The sequence below is a fragment of the Eptesicus fuscus genome, chromosome 16 (genome assembly GCF_027574615.1).
Source record: "Eptesicus fuscus isolate TK198812 chromosome 16, DD_ASM_mEF_20220401, whole genome shotgun sequence".
NCBI lineage: Eukaryota > Metazoa > Chordata > Mammalia > Chiroptera > Vespertilionidae > Eptesicus > Eptesicus fuscus.
The window spans coordinates 31,000,164-31,023,474 of NC_072488.1; the positions used below are offsets into that span (position 1 = coordinate 31,000,164).

Below are 23,311 nucleotides of genomic sequence, written 5' to 3' on the forward strand. Positions count from 1 at the left end.
GTTTAAATTATGCAACATACCTCAACTCTTGCTTTATAAAACTCAATATCATGTAGCCTTTCTTTATATCTGCTGACTTCACTTTCAAGCTTATCAACTCTGATTGCCTTCTCTCGAAGTGCATCTAATTCATCTCGGTACATTCTTGCAGAGCGAGCATCCGAAAGCAAATTCATGTTCTAAACATAAATAAATATTAATATTTTAAATATTATTTTCTATTTCTTTGGCCGCACACCTTGATGAATCTACTAAAAAATAAATACATTATGTACTTTAGAAGTGTGAATTTGTGGCATGTAAATTATACCTCCATTAAGTTATTTTTTAAAATGGGGAGATATAGCCCTGGCCAGTGTGACAAAGTGGTTAGAGCCTGGGCCTATGCACCAAAGGGCCTTGGGTTCAATTCCCAGTCAAGGGCACATACCTGGGTTGTAGGCTCAATCTCTGGCCCCGGTTGGGGTGTGTGCGGGAGGCAACCATTCGATGTGTCTTTTTCACATCCATGTCTGTCTGTCTCTGTCTCTCTCTATCTCTTTCTTTCTGTCCCCACTTTCCCCACCCCTCCCGCCTTACCTCCTTTCCACTCTAAAAAATTTGGTATGTAAAAATTATTCAGGATGTTTTAAAATAAGTTAACTTTTACCTAACATAACCATTTGCAATTAATTTAAGATTAAAAGAAAGTTAACTTTAAAATACAGGACAGGGAACACAAAAAAAGAGCCAAACTGTATTATTAAAGTTGATCATTAGTTACTTTAGAGAAATAATGGCTCTATTCAGATATACTGTAACATACTAAAATCCTACTGGTTTTTTAATGCTTCCAAGTAAAGTGATTAGTGCATATGTTTAATGCGTATCTTAATGCCATTTGAGACAAATATTAAAATTCAAAAAAGCCTTCTCGTAATCCTTAATCCTTTAGAACACTAGTTATTAAAGTGTGACACAGGGACTTCTGTGGTTTCCTGAAACCCTTTCAGGGAGTTCATGAGGTCAAAACTATTTTCAAAATAATCCTAATACATTATTTCTCTTTTTCACTCTCATTCTCTCATGAGGGCACAGTAGAGTTTTCTGAAGCTACATGGCATGTAGTATCTTAATTGAATAAATTCAGAATTAGATTCGAGAATCTAGTAGTCTTCAATTAAGGCAGGCATTAAAGAGATTTGCAAAAATGTAAGAGGACATTCTAGTTTTTGTTTTGTAAAATAATATTTACTTAAAATATAAACTTTATACTTTAAACTTTAACACTAGAGGCTGGGTGCACAAATTCCTGCACCAGTGGGGTCCCTCGGCCTGGCCTGCGGGATTGGGCCGAAACCGGCTCTCCGACATCCCAAGGGGTCCTGGGTTGCAAGAGGGTGCAGGCCAGGCTGAGGGACCCCACTAATGCATGATCAGGGCTAGGGAGAGACACAGGAGGTTGGCCAGCCAGGGAGGGTTCCAGAGCGTGTCTGGCCTGTCTCACTCAGTTCCGATCGGCCAGACCCCAGCAGCAAGCTAACCTACCAGTTGGAGCATCTGCCCCCTGGTGGTCAGTGCACATCATAGTGAGCGGTTGAGTGGCCTTAGCACATCATTAGCATATTACGCTTTGATTGGTTGAACAGACGACTGGACACTTAATATATTAGGCTTTTATTATATAGGATGGAATGGGTTGAATATTGTTTTTAAAATGAATTAATAAATATTTTTTTTAAATTCTTAGCTTTTATTTCTAATATAGTAAATACCAGTAGATATAATCATCACTAATTTTTAAGAGTGGAAGGAAGTCTTGAGACCAAAAAGATTGAGAACCACTGTTTTGGAGGTAACACTGATACAAAAAAACCCTGCTACCAAGACGTGGAAGAGCAGCCACAGCATATCTAGAAATAAAGATTACCATGTCCAATTTCACAGATCTGAAAGGTCAAAAAATAAAAAACAAAGAGAATAGAAAGGTCCCAGTTTATGATCCTGCAAGTGCAGTATTTATTCCCTGAAGTTAAAATGCAGGTTAGGGGAGGTAAGGGAAAGAAAATTGTCTAGCTTTACTTCAATTCATACCATTGAAAACAAAACATTATGGAGTGATTAAAAGAAGTGAATTCTTAAACAAATCTTGGTTCAAGATGCAAAGAAAACAAGCTTTAGCAAAAAAAAAAAATTTTTTTTAATAAAAAGTTTTATCTTATTTAATAGGAAAAGAATGAAAAATTAAAGGCATTCTGTCTTATATAACATAAAGCACCATCAGAGAGTGGAGACCTAGGGAGATATACATTAGCAGCCACAATTTATAGTATAGTTGTTCCAGCTTCCAAGCCCACAGAAGCCAATTACATAAAAAAGAGAAACTTGGAACTGCCCTAGTCCTCTGAGGCTCCTTTGAATCTTAGCAAAGTTTAAACACCACTGATAAAGGGGGAAAAAAAAAAAAAAGTCCACAGACCATGATTTCTAGTTTTGGCTCCGGCATTTTTGAAGAGAAAAACACTGAAAAAAGTAATCAGATCTCTTGAAGTCTCAGTAACTTCAGAAAGTATTAAGGTAAATGTTATAAATTATAAGGAGAAAAATCAATGTGCAATTACTTAGTGGTCCTATGTAATAAAAGTTTCAGGTACAAACCTCTTGCTGCAGCCTTTTTAGTTCTATTTCCATTTGCTCAAGTTCTTGTTTGCAGTCCAGCAACTGTTCAGTCTTTTCCTCCCTTAAATGCAAAAAACATTTATTAAAAAGTAAGCTTATTGCTTTTAAAAACTATAATCACCTTCATGAATACAAATTATTATTACTAAATGTCTAGTTGAACACAGTATTAGCCATGACTCCAACCCAGGGGAAAAAGACAAGGAAATGGAGTTTAGGAATTTATATGATTTGATGTCATCAATAAAACTCCACCTAAAGTTCTCCAAAAGACAAACCTCAATGATTAGCATCCTCATAGTTCATAAGGTAGTTTCTCTTCATCTTTCCTGACATCTCCCATTCCCATTCTTCTTTCTCTTTCTCCCTCTTGCATAGTCAAAACCAAATAAGCTGAACAAATTTTTATGCAATGCAATACTATCTGGGTCTGAGACTTATAAGGGTCTCCAAACTATTTTCAACATTCACAATGGCCCAAATGAAATTATACCCTGCCACACAGATACCTAAATCTTTACAATTCTATTGGTTTCTTTCTTGAAGCCTATAAACATCCTCACCTAAATTACAGGTTTGAAGGTACTTGATATACTATTGTCAAACTGCCCTCCAGAAAAGTCATTATAAATTTATAAGGCAACAACAGAGGATAAAAGTGCCTATATGTGAAACAATTTAACAACTGAAAAATGCTGTCACTTCTAATTTACGTTCATTTGAACACTAGGAAAGGCTAAATTTGTTTTCTTATGTTTGTAGCATTAAAATTATAAAAAGCTATTACATTTGGTAATTTATAAGATTTCTTACAAATATTTCTTTATAGATTAAGATTATCAATTTTTTCAAAAAGTATAAACAAATTCTATTTTTTATTATAGTAATACTAGAGGCCCAGTGCACGAAATTCGTGCACTTGGCAGGGGGTGGGAGGGGAGTACCCCAGTCTGGCCTGTGCCCTGTCACAGTGCGGGAGCCCCGGAATTGATTGCTGCAAAGAGGTAGGTCCCACCTACCCATCCGGGGCTCCTCAATGGATTGCCCCAAAGAGGTAGGCCGGAGCCAGGGGTCCCGCCTCCATGTTGCACAGAGCCGGGAGGGGGGACCCCCAGGCAGGCCTCACCGTGTGGAGCTGTGGGACCCCAGGCAGGCCTCGCTGTTCGGAGCTGGGGGACCCCCAGGCAAGTCTCACCACTCAGAGCCGGGGGAACTCTGGGCAGGCCTCGCCTCACCGAGGCTTGACTCCCAGGCAGGCTCTAAGCTGCGCATGCAGTGTCAAGCCCACCCCTGCCCACCTGCACAAGCCTGCTGTGCACGCAGCCATCTTGTGACGGCGTGACGACTACTTAGGCTTTTATTAGTAAGGATATATACATATATATATATGCAGACATATATATTACATAAAACTGCAATTTTAAGTGTACAATTTTAACCATTTTTAACCAATATTAAGTGTACAATTCAGTGGCATTAATTACATTTAAAATGTTATTAAACAACCATGACTATCTATTTCCAAACTCTTTTATTATCCCAAACAGAAACTCTGTGCCCATTAGGCAATAACTCTCCAATTCCCCCAGACTCCACAGTTTCTACCTCTAATCTACTTTCTGTTTCTCTGAATTTGTCTATTAAAGATATTTCAGCCCTAACTGGTTTGGCTCGGTGGATAGAGCATCGGCCTGCGGACTCAACGGTCCCAGGTTCGATTCCAGTCAAGGGCATGTACCTTGGTTGCGGGCACATCCCCAGTAGGGGGTGTGCAGGAGGCAGCTGATCAATGTTTCTCTCTCATTGATGTTTCTAACTCTCTATCCCTCTCCCTTCCTCTCTGTAAAAAATCAATAAAATCATTTATAAAATATATATGATTTTTTTAAAAAGATGTTTCATTTAAGTGGAAAAATAAAATATTTGTCTTTTTTTTAAATATTAGTCCTTTTGTATCTGATTTCTTACTTAGCAAATTGTTTTCAGGGCTCATCCATGTTGTAGCAGGTATCAAAATTTCATTCCTTTTTATGGCTGAATAACAGTCCCATTCCTTTTTATGGCTGAATAACAGTCCATCATATGCCTATAGCACATTTTGTTTATCCATCCATCCGTTCGTGGACATTGAGGTTGTTTCTACCTTTTGGCTTTTGGTAATAATACTGCAATGAATAATGGCATACATGTATTTGAGTTCCTGTTTTTAAATTTTTGGGGCCTATATAGTATCTAGGAGGGGAACTGCAGGGTCATATGAAAATTCTATTTTACTTTCTGAGAAATATTGTCAAATGCTTTTAATTTTACTTATTTTTTTCTGGATGTTTACATATTTACATTTTTATACAAATAGAGCAACCACTTTTTTTGCTTTTACAAAACACTTTTTTTGCTTTTGTGTAAAGTTCTTCCCTACCTAGAGAACAAATATATACTCATCTGCATATTACTTTCTTATTCTTTTAGCATTACTTCCGTTTTTACATTTAGCTCTTTAATCCAGCAGTCGCCAACTGGTGGTCCGTGGACCACTGGTGGTCTGTCAAGTCCGAAAGGTTGGTGACCTCTGCTTTAGTCCATGTGGAATTCACTTTGGTGTATGTGAGGTATAAATGTAAGTAAATATTCCAAAAGAGTTATCCAGGAGTTCAAATATTTGTGCATCCATTTGACCACTATATTTACAGCAATGAGGTTTTCCATCCACACATCCCCAAGAACACTGGTTTTCACAGAGTCAATTACATCTTTATTCCCAAACCCAGTGGATTATTTTCAGATCTCTCTGAAGAATTCAGAGGAGTTAACTCCATTGTTCTTGACAATCTCTCCATTGGCTTCCATGACTTCATACTCGGGTTTTTCTACTTCACTAACTCTTTTTGCTGATTTCATGTTTTGGGCCTATCTTTTGGCTAACAATTGTCAAGCTCTCATTACCTGTGCTAGGCATTTTCGATAAGCACTTTTACACTTTGCTAAGCACTTAATCCCTACAAGAGCCTTCTAAGAAATAATAGCACTGATAGCAGCTCACATTTATTGAGCACTTACTAGTATATACTAGACACTGTTCACTTTACATGTTTACATCACATAACAATCTGACAATAGGCAGAATTATTCCTAGTTATTAGGCTATGAAACCAAGCAGCCTTAAAGAGGTTAACTTGGCCAGAGTGACTCAGTTAAGAAATGTTGAGCCAGGAGTGATACTCAGGCAGAATGTCTCTAAAGCTCATGAGTTTGGCCCTACCCGGTCTAGTCTGGCTTAGTGGATAGAGTGTCAGTCTGCGGACTGAAGGGTCCCAGGTTCATTTCTGATCAAGGGCACATGCCCGGGTTGTGGGCTCGAGGTATGCAGGAGTAGGCAATCAATGATTCTCTCTCATTATTGATGTTTCTATCTCTCTCTCTCCCTCTCCCTTCCTCTCTCTGAAATCAATAAAAATATATTTTTTAAAAAGTTTGTCTCATAACTCAATTTAAAAATGAGAAAAGTATCTAAATAGACATTTCTCCAAGAAGATATAGAAATGGCCAATTAGTACAGAAAAAGATGCTCACCATCATTAGTCACCAGGGAAATGCAACTCAAAACCACAATGAGATATCACTTCATACCTACTAGCTATAATCAAAAGGTATTAAATGAATATAGGTGAGGACCTGGAGAAATTGCTAGTAGGAATGCAAAATGGTGCAGCCAAATAGTTTAACAGTTCCTCAAAATGTTAAATATAGAACTAACATATGACCTAGCATTTCCACTTCTCAATATATACCCTAGAGAACTGAAAACATATGTCCACACAAAAATGTGCACATGAATGTTCATAGGAGCATTATTCATAATAGCCAAAAATGTAAACAAGTCAAATGCCCATCAACTGATAAGTAACCAAGCATGGTATATATCCATCTAATGTTATCTTACCTAATAGACAAACATGTAAATTGACCGACCTCTGCTACGCCACCAGCCAATCAGGAGTGATATGCAAATCAACCCAACAAAGATGGAGGTTAATTTGCATACACAGGCGCCGAGTGACGGGGGCAGGATGCAGGCATTCTGCCCCACCCCCGGTCTCTCAGGGCCTCTGGGCAGCATGGAAGGCAGGGTTTGAGCGGAAAGAGGCGGCTCCGGGGCCTGAGCAGAAAGGGGCTGGGCCAGAGTGGAAAGGCAGTGCTGGCAGCCAGGGAAAGGAAAGCCCATTCTAGCACGAATCTTTGTGCACCGGGCCACTAGTTTAATCATAAAAAGGATTAAATACTGATACATGCTACAACATGGATCAAGCTTGACAACATTGTGCTAGTGAAGAAGCTAGTCATGAAATGCCATATAATGTACAATCCATTTATATGAAAGTTCCAGAATAGGCAAAACCATGGAAATAGAAAATATATTAGTGTTTGCCAAGAGTTGTCAGGGGCAAAGAGGTATTGGGACTGACTGCTAATGGGTATGGCCTTTCTCTTTGGGGTGACAAAAATGTCTTGAAATCAATGTATGAGAGTTGTGCAATTCTATGAATATACTAAGAATTATTGAATTGTATACTTTGAAAGAAATTTTCTGATATATAAATTATATCTCAAAGTTATTTTTAAAAAGAAAAATTTGTGTGACACAAAATGTCTGAAAACATGAGATGCATGAAGGCAGAAAAATTATTAAAGAAAGCTTTTGATAGTGTTAACTACTGCATAAAAATGTAATTTTTAAGGAAATTACTTCTTCCAGCCAAAATGCAAATAATAGTTTTACTCTGTATGTTAATAACTCAAAAGCAATTGTATTATAATGTACCACCCATAAGTATGTTACTAGTTAATTTGCATGATCTCATTACAATTATTTATTTCCATTAGGTCTAAGGCAATCTGAACTATTTTTATCCATCCTGATTTTCATACTTCATCATTTTAGTAAAGATCTGTCCTAGCAAAAAGATGTAAAACAAATGTTAATAGAAGAAATCCACCACGGAACACATTTTTAAGGACAACAGAGATATTAGGTACTATCTGATGAAATGCTAGTTACTGGGAATACTGCTATATATAGCATATTTATTTACTAATCAAAAATTTTTACATTTTCCAATCAGCATATGAAAGACCAAATCTTATCAATCTCTTTTAAGATGTTTGGAATTTTAATACACTCCATGACCAAGTAAATTTCATTTAAAAATCAAATTCTAATATAGTGCAAAATGTTAAATGAATTCACAGCCAGCATTGCAGTTCTAATTACATGCTTTATCTAAAGACTGAAGAAGATGGTGCTAAATTATATGGAACAAACTAGTGTTCACTGTTTAGGCTATCCATTAACTGCCAGTCAAACTAATAACAGCAATCGCTTCCCTAATTTTCCTGGTGCAGCTGTTTATAGAATATCCTGGGAGTGTTCACTTCAATAGATACATAATAAAGCAGACATCCACAATGTAGGCTGTATTTATTTTTTTTCACATTTTTCTATAAACTGTGTATTTTTTCTACCTTGCATATTTAATCAGTTTCTTAAACCAACTGCTTAAATAATCAATAAATAAACTCAATCGCTATATTGTGACTTTAAATTTAAATCTATACTCTAAAGCCCAAATTCCAGGGAAGAAAACAACAAAAAGAAAAAGCCCCAAACACAAAAATCCTTTGTTCTTTTTGAAGTGCAAAATAAAAAATCCCTAGCAGAGATTGGTCATGTCTTTAGATGTGATTCACCAAGGAATGCCTATGTGACACATACTGACTTTTCTGTAATGTTCTTTGAAAAATAAATTTCACCAGCACTAACCAATCTGAATATTTACCACTAAGTACATGAGTCAGGCATCTCAATTACTCAATGCAGAAGATATACACACAAAATTATTTGTAAAACTGTATGTCAACAATTCGGCCTTTTATAACATTAATTTTATATGTATATTTTATTGATTTTAGAGAGAGGGAGAGACAGAGAGAGGGAGAAAAGGAGAGGGAGAGAGGAAGAGGGGGGGAGAGAGAAAAAGAGAGGGAGAGAAAGATAGATTATTGGCCACCTCCCTAACATGCCCCCACCAGGGATGGAATCCACAACTTGGGTATGTGCCCTGACTGGAATCGAACCCACTACCTTTCAATGCACAGGATGATGCTCCAACTAACTGAACCACACAGGCCAGGGCTACAACATTAATTTTAAAAGAGCTAAACTTATTGATCTGTATCAGAGGTTGTCAATGTTCTGTATTTAAAGCATGTAAAAATAAAAATATTAAGGAGATCCCAATACGCCAAGAAGAACATTATTTTATAAAAGAAAGGGCATTTTAACACTAGATAAGTAGGGCATAAATCCAGAATTAAGGGCATCCTTTAAATTTATAAGATTTAGCATTAAGAAAACCTAATGCTGGTTTCCTTATTTTTCTCATTTTGACAAAAACTAGTAAAAATTGTGATTCAGGTCAGCAATTAAGAACTACTATCTATATGCCATAAGCCTAAAAATATTGTTTAGGTCACCTTTCAACCATATAAATTCAATGAACCTTGAAAACTGGCAACTTACAATTCCTGCCTCAGCCTTCTTATCTTGGCCTTAGCATCTGCCAGTTCCACTGACAGATGTTGTCGACTTTCTGTCCGCTTCATGCCTGGAGAACCACAGGGTGACTGTGCAGATGAAGAGGCATGGGGTAGAAAATGAAGACCATCCCGTTCTTCAGAGAGTTCTATGATAGTCTAAGGAAATGTGGAAATGAACACAGAATCACTTTTAGTATTTTACATATCAAAGACCTAAATACATTAACACTATTCACTGTCTCTAAGTACTATACTATAATATCAAAACAATTCATTGATAAAAAAAAAAACTTAACTCTGTCATATTTAGTTGTCATTTTTAAAAGTTTGAATCAATAGGTCGTGGGTAAGCTATTTAGTAGATAATAGAAGAAGACAATACTCTTTTCCATTCTTAGTTTAACAAAAGAAATCAATTATAGTAAAATAACTCGACCAGATGGCAACTGCCAGAAAGGCATAAAAGACATTGACGTAGGAAAGAAATTAACCCAAGAATGATATATCTACAACTGTGCTTTCAAATATGGTAGCCAGCAGCACAAGTGGCTATTGAAGTACAAATTTAAAAAAATTAAAAATACAGTTCCTTAGTCACACTAGTCACATTTCAAGTGCACAACAGCCATATATAGCTAATGGTTACTATATTGGACAGTGCAGAAATATAATCTTGCCATCATTACAGAACTGGACAATGCTCTAGAATTATAAACAGGGATCTCAGAGGGACCTACTGGGATCTCAGAGGGACCTACCAGAATCTCAGAGGTCTCGTTCAGTCCCTTAATTCTGCAAAGTAACTGAGGCACAAAGATTAACTTGTCCATAATCACACAGTTAGTAGCAATCCCAAGACTCCAGGCCAGTCTCAACTCTATATCTTACACTCTCTCTTACAATAGTTCCAATCTGCTTCCCATCTCAATGCTTCCCTTATCACTTTCTCTAGAAACCCTTTATGAAACACAAATCTCCTTCTAGTTATCCTAAATCTGAACTTTAAGGGCTTTCTAATCTACATATCCCTCACTCAATCATATTCATCCATTCCCCTAATTTTCCATTTATTGGAAAATTCTCTTATTCTACCAATTTCTCAGACTTTTTTTCAAACTTCTTTGGCAAACAGAAATTGTCTTCTATGGAAATTCAACTATCCCTCTAGATCAGACAGAATGGGTGGAATTACCACCTCAGGACCATGAGATCACCACCCTCAGTTTCTCATTACCAAGTCTTACACCACCCTCACTAAATCATGACTTTTCCTCTTCTTTTATTTTTTTTAAACCACACTACAGAATTAATTTCCTTATCCCTGAGATATATTTCAGCACCTGAATGAAGGTCTATCCAACTATCGCTTTCACAGATTCTAGCTCGTCTATTAATAAACCACAGAATGTGACTTCCCAGGTTCTTTCTCTCTACAACTCCTCTTCCATTCCCTATTTGGTACATACAGGCTTCTACAGTGAAGGCACCATTCCTCTTTTGCGCCATGATTCCTTAACTATCATTACTCCCATACACCATACCTATGCCTGAACCTTTAATCATTCAATTCCCACTTTTTATCCAGTCAAATAATTTTTTCCTGCCTACTCTAGAGTTTTTAATCAGCCTGAAACTACAAATAGGTCCTTAAATGTCACCCTTACTTTCTAATTTAACACTACCATGCCATCTTTGGCTATGGCTCACTCTTTTGGGGGAGAAAAGGAGAAATATTTATAGAACTTTTTTAAAAAATATATTTTATTGATTTTTTACAGAGAGGAGGGGAGAGGGATAGAGAGCTAGAAACATCGATGAGGGAGAAACATCGACCAGCTGCCTTCTGCACAACCCCTACTGGGGATGTGCCCGCAACCAATGTACATGCCCTTGACCGGAATCGAACCTGGGACCTTTCAGTCCGCAGACCGACGCTCTATCCACTGAGCCAAACCGGTTTTGGCATTTATAGAACTTTTAACTAGGAATTTTCCAACACGATCTCATTCAATACTATAATTTGTAATAGAAGCATTATGTCTATTTTAGATTAAATAACTTAACCAAAGTCACACATCTAATCCTATCTAATAAAGAGGTAATATGCAAATTGACCATCACTCCAACACACAAGATGGCCACCCCCATGTGGTCAAATATGGCCGCCAAAAGATGGCCAGCAGGGGAGGGCAGTTTGGGGTGACCAGGCCAGCATGGGAGGGTAGTTAGGGGTGACCAGGACAGCATTGGAGGGCAGTTAGGGGTGACCAGGCTGGCAAGGGAGGGCAGTTAGGGGTGACCAGGCTGGCAAGGGAGGGCCGTTGGGAGGAACCAGGCTGGCAAGGGAGGGCAATTGGGGGTGACCAGGCCTGCAGGGGAGGGCAGTTAGGGGTGACCAGGCCAGCAGGGGAGAGCAATTAGGGGCAATCGGGCTGGCAGGGGAGGGCAGTTAGGGGCGACCAGGCCAGCAGGGGAGAGCAATTAGGGGCAATCGGGCTGGCAAGGGAGGGCAGTTAGGCATGACCAGCCTGGCAACGGATGGAAATTGGGTGCGACCAGGCTTGCAGGGGAGGGCAGTTGGGGGCGACCAGGCTGGCAAGGGAGGGCAGTTAGGGATGACAAGGACAGGGGGGGAGGGCAGTTAGAGGCAATCGGGCTGGCAGGGGAAGGCAGTTCGGGGCAACCAGGCCTGCAGGGGAGGGCAGTTGAGGGGGACCAGGCCTGCAGGGGAGGGCAGTTGAGGGGGACCAGGCCTGCTGGGGAGGGCAGTTGGGGGTGACCAGGCCTGCAGGGGAGGGCAGTTGAGGGGGACCAGGCCTGCTGGGGAGGGCAGTTGGGGGGACGAGGCCTGCAGGGGAGGGCAGTTGAGGGGGACCAGGCCTGCTGGGGAGGTCAGTTAGGGGAGACGAGGTTGGCAGGGGAAGGCAGTTAGGCGTTGATCAGGCTGGCAGAGGAATGGTTAAGGTGTGATCAGGCTGGCAGGTAGAAGCTGTTACGGGCAATCAGGCAGGCAGGCAGACAAGCAGTTGGGAGCCAGCAGTCCTGGATTGTGAGAGGGATATCCGACTAGCTGTTTAGGCCCGATCCCACTGGAGTCGGTCCTAAACGGGCAGTCGGACATCCTTCAAGGGGTCCCAGATTTGAGAGGGTCCAGGCTGGGCTGAGGGACACTCCCCCCCACCCCCAAATTTCGTGGACTGGGCCTAGAGTAATATATATAAAAGGAATTCAATTTCAAATCTGACTCTGACACTATGTTATTTTCTTTACCTACCATCATTTTTTTTTCCATTTCTGCTCCAAGGTAATAAAGAACTCAAGAGAAAAACAACAACAACAAATACATAGCCGACTACAGGTCTATTTTCAATTAAGCTCTTTCCAATGCCCAGCCATCCTTTTATGGAAAATCTTTCTGATTTCCTGGCAAATTTCCCCATAATGGCTATTGTAAATATAATTCATTTTCTTTACTTAAGACTTCAACTGCAAACAGCTATCATTACTTCCAACAAATGACCTCTCCTCCAACTTGACTAAGAAACAAAACCACTTGAGATTAACGCCTCCATTTTTACATATCTCTTGCTCCCTACACATAGTCCTTATTTCTATAACATTTTCAATTGGCTTTTTTCTCCTTGTTCTTCAAAGGTATACATACAAATTTCTTCTATATAGGAAAAAAAAATCACATTTTTCTCTTGCTACTCTTCTATTTCTCTTTCAATGGTATTTTTTGAAAGATAGTTTATATGTTCATTGACAATAATTCATCCTATCCACTCATCCAGTATGTCTAGTCCAACTTCCCTGTCACTGAGCATAGTGTCATTAATCTCCATAGTAGCCCAGGCTCAATTTTCATGGAGTCAATTTTTATTGGTTAATTTTCTTTCTGTCTCAATTATCAGTAATTTTGTCTCCTAACATCTCCTGACTCTAACAATAGTACCTGTACACAGTGTTTAATAAATAAATTAGAACTTAATTGTTAACTTTTATTTTTCATTTGCCATGTATTTTTTTCCAGTAAACCAAATAATCTTTCTTATACCTCCTTTGTATTTCTCATCATATCCAGCATAGTAATGAGCTGCTCAAACATATTATAACTGAGTAATTGATAAAATGGAGAACTCAAGAAAAGTACTGAAGACACATACTACAACTGAACTAAAAAGATGGTGAAATGGAGATATCAAGAGGTTCCAGATGCCAATGAATAGAGCACAAAAAAACTATGGGCTGAAAAAATATTTTTAAAAAGAATAAAAGGAAAGAAAGAAACCTGTTACTAAGAATTAACAGCATCTAGAGGTATTTTCCATTGAAGACTATGTAAGCACTTTGACTTTCCTCTAATGATGGTAGTTTCTTGAGCTGAAGGCCTCTGGACATTTTCCCAAAAATCTGACAGGAAATGTCATTAAAGCATAACTTTAATTAAATAAGTCTTCTCTGATCTTTCAGATCCTAGACATTCCACTAGCAGCTGCAAGTAATATCTTCTTTCTTTAAATTCCTATAATATTTAGGTACATGTCTCTTCTTGGTATTTATAACTTTCAACATTTTATTACAATTAATTATTCTATTAAAATAACTTCCCTAATTAGATTGTAACAATCCTTGGTTCTTTTTTTAATGTTTATCAGTTTGTCGCTCCCAAGTACTCTATTACAAAAAGCAGGTATTTATAATATATACTAGAGGCCCGGTGCATGAAATTCGTGCATGGAGGGGGTGTCCCTCAGCCCAGCCTGCACCCTCTCCAATCTGGGACATCCCTCTCACAATCCAGGACTGCTGGCTCCCAACTGCTCGCCTGCCTGCCAGCCTGATCACCCCCTAACCACTCCCCTGCCAGACTGATTGATGCCTAACTACTCCCCTGCCAGACTGTTTGCCCCTGACTGCCCTCCCCTGCAGGCTTGGTCCCCCCCAACTGCCCTCCCCTGTTGGCCTGATCGCCCACAACTGCCCTCCCTTGCAGGCCTGGTCCCTCCCAATTGCCCTCCCCTGCTAGCCTGATTGCCTACAACTGCCCTCCCCTGCAGGCTTGATCGCCCCCAACTGCCCTCCCTTGCAGGCCTGGTCCCTTCCAACTGCCCTCCCCTGCTGGCCATTTTGTGGCAGCCATCTTGTGTCCACATGGGGGCAGCCATCTTGTGTGTTGGAGTGATGGTCAATTTGCATATTACTCTTTTATTAGATAGGATAGAGGCCTGGTGCACGGGTGGGGGCCAGCTGGTTTGCCCTGAAGGGTGTCCTGGATTGGGGGGTGGTTCCCTTGGGGTGTGGGACGGCCTGGGCCAGGGGCCTGTGGTGGATTGCAGACCGGCCACACCCCCCGGCGACCCAAGCGGAGACCCTGCTATCTGGGATTTATTTATCTTCTATAATTGAAACTTTGTAGCCTTGAGTGGAGGCCAAGGCAGGCCAGGGTTGCCAAAGCTTGGCTTCCTCCATTGCCAGGGGCAACTCAAGCCTCCTGCTCTCTCCAGCTCCATGGCTGCTGCCATTTTTGTTGGGATTTATTTATCTTTTATAATTGAAACTTTGCAGCCTTTAGTGGAGGCCTGGGCCCGCTTGGGTGTGCGGAAAGCTTGGCTTCCTCCATTGCCAGGGAAACCCAAGCCTCCTAGCTGCAGTCATCTTGGTTGGGGTTAATTTGCATATTCGCTCCTGACTGGCTGGTGGGCATGGCTTGTGGGTGCAGTGGAGTGATGGTTAATTTGCATATTACTCTTTTATTAGATAGGCTTGAAGAATGAACATTAAAAAAATACATCAATGCTAAGAAAAAAATTGAGGTGAACTAATAATTCTACTTATAGAACTCATTATTAAGGAAAAGAATCAAAGATGTACTCATCACAAATATGGACTTGGGCAAAGGTATTATAATGGTTAAGAACATAAGCACTGGAGTTACTTCCCTGCTCTTGAGGATCTTCATCCATAAAATGGGGTGATTGTGCAGACTTAAGAGTATATGCTAAACTTAACACAGAGCTTGACATAAAATAAACAGTGACAATAAAGAAATTTTAAATTCGTCAAAATCTCCTATTTGGTTTTTAGTAAAAGGAGAGGCCTGAAAAGATCATTGTTCCACAGCATTAATAATAAAAAGATGAAGAGTCATTAAAGACAGGGTGATCAAATTATGCTTTCTAGATTAAAGTGAAACAATTATGACAAAATATCAATCAAAACAAAATTATCTTTTCTAATTAGTCCTGATGACCCAAATTAAATTCTCCCTTTCCCTATTCCCCCAAAAGAACTGGGATTAAATCAGCTAGCAACTTGTTTCCTGAATACCAGACAGGAGAATAAGACTGATTCTTTTTTCCTTGTTAGAAAAACAAATTCAACAAAAATGCTTAATCAGGCAAGTTTTAAAAAGGCTTTTCAAATAATCTATATAGTGTTTATTATTCCTTTTAGTTTTAACACAGAGAATGTAATGACAAGTATTTTGTTCACATTTTTTCAAAATAATGTACTGCTTCATACCATATTAATCAGTTCGTGTAAGTGAGATTAATTTATCAGTCATATGAAACCAAAGTATAGATTTCTAAAAATTTTTTAAATTAATTTCAGAGAGAGGAAGGAAGAGGGAGGGAGAGAGAGAAACATGAATGATGAGAGAGAATCACTGATTGGCTTCCTCCTGCATGCTCCTTACCAGGGATCAAGCCTGGGCATGTGCCCTGACTGGGAATGGATCCGCAACCTCCTGGTTCATAGGCTGATGCTCAACCACTGAGACACAGGGGCCGGGCCAAAATATAGATTTTTAGAAGTAATTCCTCAGAAATTGGAGGACACCTTAACAAAATATCTTTAATATCTTGAAATACAAAGGGATGTTCTAGAAATGTATAAAGTGATGAAAAGATACTAATATAAAAAAAGATACAGCATATGATTCAAAAATCAGATTGAAAATGAAACAAAATTCAGGGTAAGTTTGATATATACTAGAGATTTTTTCAATTTACTCTTTTCTTTCTTTGGTCTCACTGTATTAGCTTTTTAAAAAATTTAATTGTTGCTCTAAAATATTTCTTTATTTCCTATATTGTCTTCTTCAATGACTGAAGAAAAACTGAAAATTATCATCAGAACTGAATATACTCTAAAGAGACATGTAAGTTTTGTTCATAAAAATAAATCTTTAGGACTTTCTTCTCTATAGTCTTTTATTTGTCCCAAGAGTAATCAAATTCTGTATAAATCAGCTCAAAACTGTCTCCATGTAAATGGAACAAATGATCAAAGCTATACATTCTCCTGAATGGCAAAGTACTTTGGTCTGATATTCAGAAAATATTACTCACCACCACATGCACTGAAGTCTAGACTCCTCTAAAAATTACAAGCTGTTTTCAGAGAGTGCAGGCAAAAAATTCTGGAGCAATTTTTCCTCTTTTTAAAAAGCAAAGTACTGTCTTAAAAGAGTTTATAATAATTCTCTTTTTTTAAAATCACACCTCATTATACTGACTACAAAAATTTGAGAACTTTTGTGGGACATTTTATACAGAACACCTGCTATTCTCCTTTTATTAACACATTTTTCCAACTTCACGTGGTAATAAAACTAAAAATTATCCTTAAGTAAATTCTTATGCTTCAAGGCAATGATTTTTCCACTTACATCAACAATATTTTCAGTTTCACACTTTTGTACTATCGCTGAGCTATGGGGATGACTTAAGAAAACACACAGGAAAAAAAAATCAGAATAATAATTTAAAAGGAAAGGAAGAAAGAAAACCTAATGTAATCTGTTTACTAGTTTACTGTTTAATTTTGTCTAATCTGGTGCCCTTATGTCCTTTCTGGTTCCTATGTCGCACAAAAAAGGCATACAGTATTTTAATAAATAATGTATCAATTCTGAAGTGTCTCTAAATGCTACTTTTCTCTTTTTTTGGAAAGCAAACTTTGGTAATATACTGAAAGAAATTTACAAACCTCTGAATGTTCATCTCTCTCATCTATAAGTCTTTTTAGATGCAACACCATATTTTTCAAGAGTGGTTCTATTTCCTCCTGAGACATATCAGTCACTTCCATCCATTGCAAATCAAACACATTTTCCTGATTATGGGTCACCTTTAGAAAAACAACGAAAATAAATAACTTTTAAAATGGCTAATACTTAAAATCTATTTCATTTTAACAAAATATTAGCTCAAGTATTATGTCCCATATAAATAAAAATATAAAAAGCAAATATGATGTTTAAAAAACATTTAAAAGTAATGAATGATGAAAAAGCTACTAAAAATTATTTTTAAAAACATTATTTTTTAAATATAAAATTTTAAATAAATTTCTATTTCTTTTCCAGTCAATTAAAAAAATATTTCATTCAAAGCATTCTCAAAGGAAGGTAATATTGATGTCTGACAACTGCTTTAACAAAATCAATTTAACTTTACATTAGATAATACTAAATGTACTGTACTTTAATTCAAAAGCGAAAGTTTTTAATCATATAGGATATATGTTCTTGTATTTTTATATTTGAAAAACTAATTTGTTATAGATTCTGAAGATGACACCATCTCAGAACTTAAGGAGAAAAGAACTCCCAGTATAAAGATTTTTTTTAAAATGAAAATTTTATAAGTGAAATACTTAGTTCTTGCTTTCCTTTTCTCATCATGATTCTGATATTTTGCTTTAACTTTCGCAATAAGCAGCAAAAATAACATTTTCAAGAATGTTGGCAAATTTAGTGACTTGCAACAATTAGCATTTATCTAAAATAAAATACAAGCCACAGAGCTAGCATAAACAAACAAACACATATTAGGGGAAACTACCAATAAAACTATATTTTATAGAGTTTTACTATGCATACTGTTGACAATAATATTACTGACAAGAAAGCTGGGATCTCTGAATGTTAACTAAGAGAAAAGATGACATATGGGAACACAAAGTTATTTAGATACATAATATTTTAAACACTACCAATTTTCACTATTTAAAAATTCTCTCCTTTCCCTTTCCCTTAGTTCTCTTTCTATCCAGCGTGCAAAATTTAGCATGCTCTAATTCTAAAAAGTCTTGTAAAGTATACAAAATTAAAGAACCAAGTCTAGATAAAGGCAGAAACAGCAGCTTTTAAAAGCATTCTTAACAAATAAATATGTAACTTCAATTACTTGACATTGCACAATATGTACTAGACAACATATACTAGATTTAAGTTTTTATAAAGATATTACAAATCAGCTGCCCTATTCAAACAGATTTTTGCTTGAATAAACTCTTAATTAAATAAAAAAAGATATTACAAATCACCGTTTATAATTCAAGTAAAAGTTTCAATAAAAATTATGCTGTGTCCATTCATTCAAAGGAAAAATCACTGGATGACAAAATACTACAGTTATCATCTTAGCTCACTTTAGTTTTGAATTACATGCAATGATCCACTTTCTGCTGCTTCCATTTACTATACTATTTATTCTGTGCTATCTATAAAAGACATATACTTCATTCCTCAAATAACATTTTTTGTCTATGTCTCTCTGTATAAACACAATAGTACATTTATGGTTAGCACTATGCCACATATAAGATGATTGATTCATTTAAGAAACTGTCTCTGAAGAGAAGATGGCAATTTGTCTAAAAGCAGGGTTCATCTATATTTGACCTTGATTTGCTCTTGCTTATCCTATGACTTTGGAAGATACATAAACACACCACAGCTTCATAAAAACTGTACACAGGTTATTACCTCTTGAATATGTGCTGCAACTGCTGCTTTTGTATCAAAATCTAAACCTTGAATTCTTTCAATAAATTCTTCTTTTTTCTGACACTAAAAGAAATGAATAAAATGATCATTTATACTTTATAGGGTATAGTACTTAATATGTTGTAAATAACTGAAAACTCATCAGGGTAACTCTTGGCTATGTTTTGAACAGTACAATGAGGGTTTTGTTTTGTTTTGCATTTAAATGGTCTCTTTAATATGCTTACCTAATAAAAAGATAACAATTTAGAAGTATTTATTTAAAAGGCAAGGCATTGAAAATCCATACTATTTTATGCCTCAAAGTTCTAAAGTGGGAAACCATTACACAACCCATCTGAGGTCAGTACAATATTATTATGCTAACTTTACAAACAGAGAAGTAAAGAATCAAGAACTTGTTTCAGGGAGGATAAGTTACTTGCCAAAAAACACAGTGAGTCAGTGGCAGAATTCGGAATACAGCCAAAATGCTCAGTCAGTCTTTGGCTATCATCAAACAACACAGCCTTTCTTCTTGGGGAAAAAATTGTAAGCAATTTTTACCTCAAGCTTACAATTCATTCTCACATCTTTAGCCTATCAATCTAAGAAACCTACTTTTGTATACCAGTTCAACATTTATAAGGTACTACAATAAATATTTGACTTATTTATAACAAAGTTACCAGGGACAAAATTTAAAAATGTATATACAAGTACACAAGTGTCAAGTGGAATAAAGGCAGCATTTGTGTAACATTTTAACGACATTATATAAATTAAAAATATTAAAATGCAAACCCAAACTTTTTCTTTCTAAACAGTATTAAATAGCAGTTTAACATGCACCTTAATCTCTGACTCCCCTCTACATCTCTTATACTGCACTCCAACTTGCTAGCGTAACTGTATTCCTCCAGCTACCAAATGAGAAGTGCATACAAAATAACCAGCACTGCCTTGTCTCGCCCAGTGGCATCCCCTGGGCCAATTACTGAACACTAGTGAAGACTATATACTCACAAAAAGAAAATCAACTCTTTGATCATTAAGAAACTTAGCAAGATTCTGATTTACATTTACATATTTATTATATCAAATCATAACATCCTATTCTATTGCCATACAATTTAACTTAAGCACATTTCCATTAATTCAGAAAGTTCTATATTGTGTAAAAACAAAATTATTAGGATGACATAATAATATTTAAAATTAAATGACCAGCAATGTGCAATTCCTAGCTATGACTAGAAAAGGAAGCCAAAATTTGGGATATAAAACAAAAATTTGTTTAAAAACAAGAATTTTTATGTGTAAGTAATATTTGACAGGCCTAGTAAGAACTATTAAGAATGACTTTGGACAGTACATTTGCAGCATATATAAAATAACTTTTTATGTAGATATATAAAATAAATCTTCAACTTAATGCTTTTGAAAATGTTAACTTATACATAGTTTCTGAGCTAATGAGCATATAAAATAGTGAGAGACTATTACTCACTAAAGGGACAATCCCCCAGTTCAACTGTCCTATCTGTCTGCCTTCAATTTTTTTTTTTTTTTTTTTTAATGAGAGAATCATGGATCGCTGCCTCCTGCATGTCCCCTACTAGGGATGGAGCCCGCAACCCAGGCATGTGCCCTGACTGGGAATCTAACCTGGACCTCCTGGTTCATAGGTCGAAGCTCTACCACTGAGCCACGCCGGCCCAGCTATCTGCCTTCAATTTAAACTAAACTAAAGGAAACGCTCTCCTTTCCTAAGCCCTAAAGCTGCTGTTTCTTTATTTACACTACCTTTAGGAGCTCAGCCTTTAACACAGTCATAACACAAATCAATAAGATTCTTCCTTTACACTTAAAATATCCACAAAGTCTTAAGAATGCTGCAATGCTTTATAAATAGGTTAGGCTTTCTTAAAGAATATAGAATGAATATCATAGGATTTTGAAGGGCAGAAAAGAGAAAGATTATCAAGATGGAAAAGAGAATGAGAGAAGATTCAAACTCTGAAGTTGAATAATCAGACCAAATGTTTTATATCAGTGCTGTCCACACAGAAACCACTAGCTACACATGGCTACTAAGTATGGATGGACCTAGAGAAGAGAGGGGAAACCTTTTTTTTGCCAAGGGCCATGTTGAAATTTATAACATCATTCATGGGCCATACAAAATTATCAACTTGAAAACTAGCCTGCTATATTTGGTCAAACATTTAATTACTTCACCCCTAATGCCTTGGCAGGGCCAGACCAAATGATTTCTCAGCATTATAGGGCCCTCGGGCCAGATGTTCCTCACCCCTGATCTAGAGGGTATTATGTTAAGTGAAATAAGTCAGACAGAGAAAGGCAAATACCATATAATTTCACTTATATTTGGAATCTAAAAAACATATAAACAAACAAATGAAATAGAAACAGACTCATAGAAACAGAAAATAGACTGATGGTAGCCAGAGGAAATGAGGGTTGGGAGACTGAGTGAAAAAGGTGAAAGGATTGAGAACTACAGATCTGTAGTTACAAAGTAGTGTAAAGTACAGCATAGGGAATATAGTCAATAACATTGTAATAACTATGTATGGTGCCAGGTGGGTATTGGAAATATCGGGGGAATACTTTGTAAAGTCTATTATTGTCTAACTACAATGCTGTACAAAATACAAAATTAAAAATAACAATATTGAATGTAAACTATAATTTAAAAACTTTTAAAAATTAATAAAAGAAAATAATATCCTCTATTTTCTAGCTTACTTTACAATGTCATACTGATGCATATTTATAATTATTCTTTTACACAACTTTCCCATTCTGTGCCTTCTCTTATGCCTTAATCTCCTCAAATATTCTTCCGCCCTATTCCAATGACTATTTGAAATAATATCTACGTTATAAACTCTTCCCAGATTATGTGAATCTAAAGTACAGGAAATCATAATCAGCTGATATATTAATAGGAAAAATTAACAATACTTCACATTGCCTGAAAATCTTGTTTTAATTGCATGTACATATCTAATATGATAATTGGTGATTTCTCGCATGGCTTAAGTAGTATTTTTGTTTGTTTGCTAAATATATTTTTATTGATTTCAGAGAGGAAGGAGAGGGAGAGAAACATCAATGATGAGAGATAATCATTGACTGGCTGCCTCCTGCATGCCCTCTACTGGGGATGGGGCCCGAAACCCAGGCATGTGCCCTTGACCAGAATCGAACCTAGGACACTTCAGTTCATAGGCCGACGTTCTAACCACCAAGCCAAACCAGCTAGGGAGATTAAGTAGTTTTTTAAAAAACAGGCCCATTACTTAATTCTGCTTTACTTTAGTAATAAAGGAAAATGACATGAACATCAAATATAAAAAAGTCTTGATAAATTTCTTTAGGAAACACTCAATGGGTTTAGTAACCTATGAAATGCTTTATTTATCTTAGTAAGAAAAAGGACCACTATTTCCATGGCATTCTTTTCATTTTCCAGCATCTGGGATACTATCATGTGAACTATAGAAAATAGTAAGGAAGGGGGAAGCAGCTTAGATTTTTATAATATTCTTTTGTTGCCTTTACAGATGGTAATAATGATGGCTTCTTTAATATTTTAGGCTTTCCCTAAACTGTTCATTTTAAAAGTCCTTGGTTCTGCTCCATTGCTACTATCACTTTTAGTAACCAGCAGTAACAACTAAATAGTAGCCAGAAGTAATATCCAAATGTATGGTGTCACTATGATGTCTAAATTTATATAATATTCACCAATAGAGGTATTTTTAAAAGCAAATACAGTACACAAAGCCTGTATGTAAATAATTTAGAGCTGTTTCTAACTCAGAATCTGATGACCAAATTAGAACAGCAATGACTACAAACACTATATTTAAGTTAATATGTAATCAATTATGAAGTAAACACCTGTACATAATACAGCATGAAACTTTAATAACATACATTGTATATACAGCTCCCAAGCAGTCAGCTCTAAAAGCCAACACTCTTTTGGGTGTATCATTTCTGACATACGTGTGTAAAACATTATTAGTGGCCACATTATTGGTTTACCGATACTTCATTCAATAAAGAATTGAGATAGTTTAAATTTACATTGTGCCCTGGTAGCTCAGTTGGTTAGAGCATCGTCCTGATACACCAAAGGTTGTGGGTTCAATCTCTGGTCAGAGTACATACAAAAATCAACCAATGACTGTGTAAATAAGTAGAACAATAAATCAATGTTTCTCTCTGTTTCTCTCAGGGTTTATC

At 36.8% G+C, this 23,311-nt stretch overlaps 1 protein-coding gene across 2 annotated transcripts in view; it reads right to left on the reverse strand.

The window, feature by feature from the left end:
• Positions 1 to 23,311, reverse strand: part of CCDC88A (coiled-coil domain containing 88A) — a 110,347-nt gene that overhangs the window by 53,623 nt on the left and 33,413 nt on the right. For both annotated transcript variants that reach the window (XM_028139897.2, XM_054728163.1), the window contains exons 6-10: positions 19,031 to 19,114; positions 17,248 to 17,388; positions 9,236 to 9,408; positions 2,638 to 2,719; positions 21 to 179 (exon numbers count right to left, since the gene is read on the reverse strand). In XM_028139897.2, coding sequence (XP_027995698.2) covers positions 21 to 179; positions 2,638 to 2,719; positions 9,236 to 9,408; positions 17,248 to 17,388; positions 19,031 to 19,114 — 639 coding nt within the window. The remainder of the gene's footprint in view (positions 1 to 20; positions 180 to 2,637; positions 2,720 to 9,235; positions 9,409 to 17,247; positions 17,389 to 19,030; positions 19,115 to 23,311) is intronic.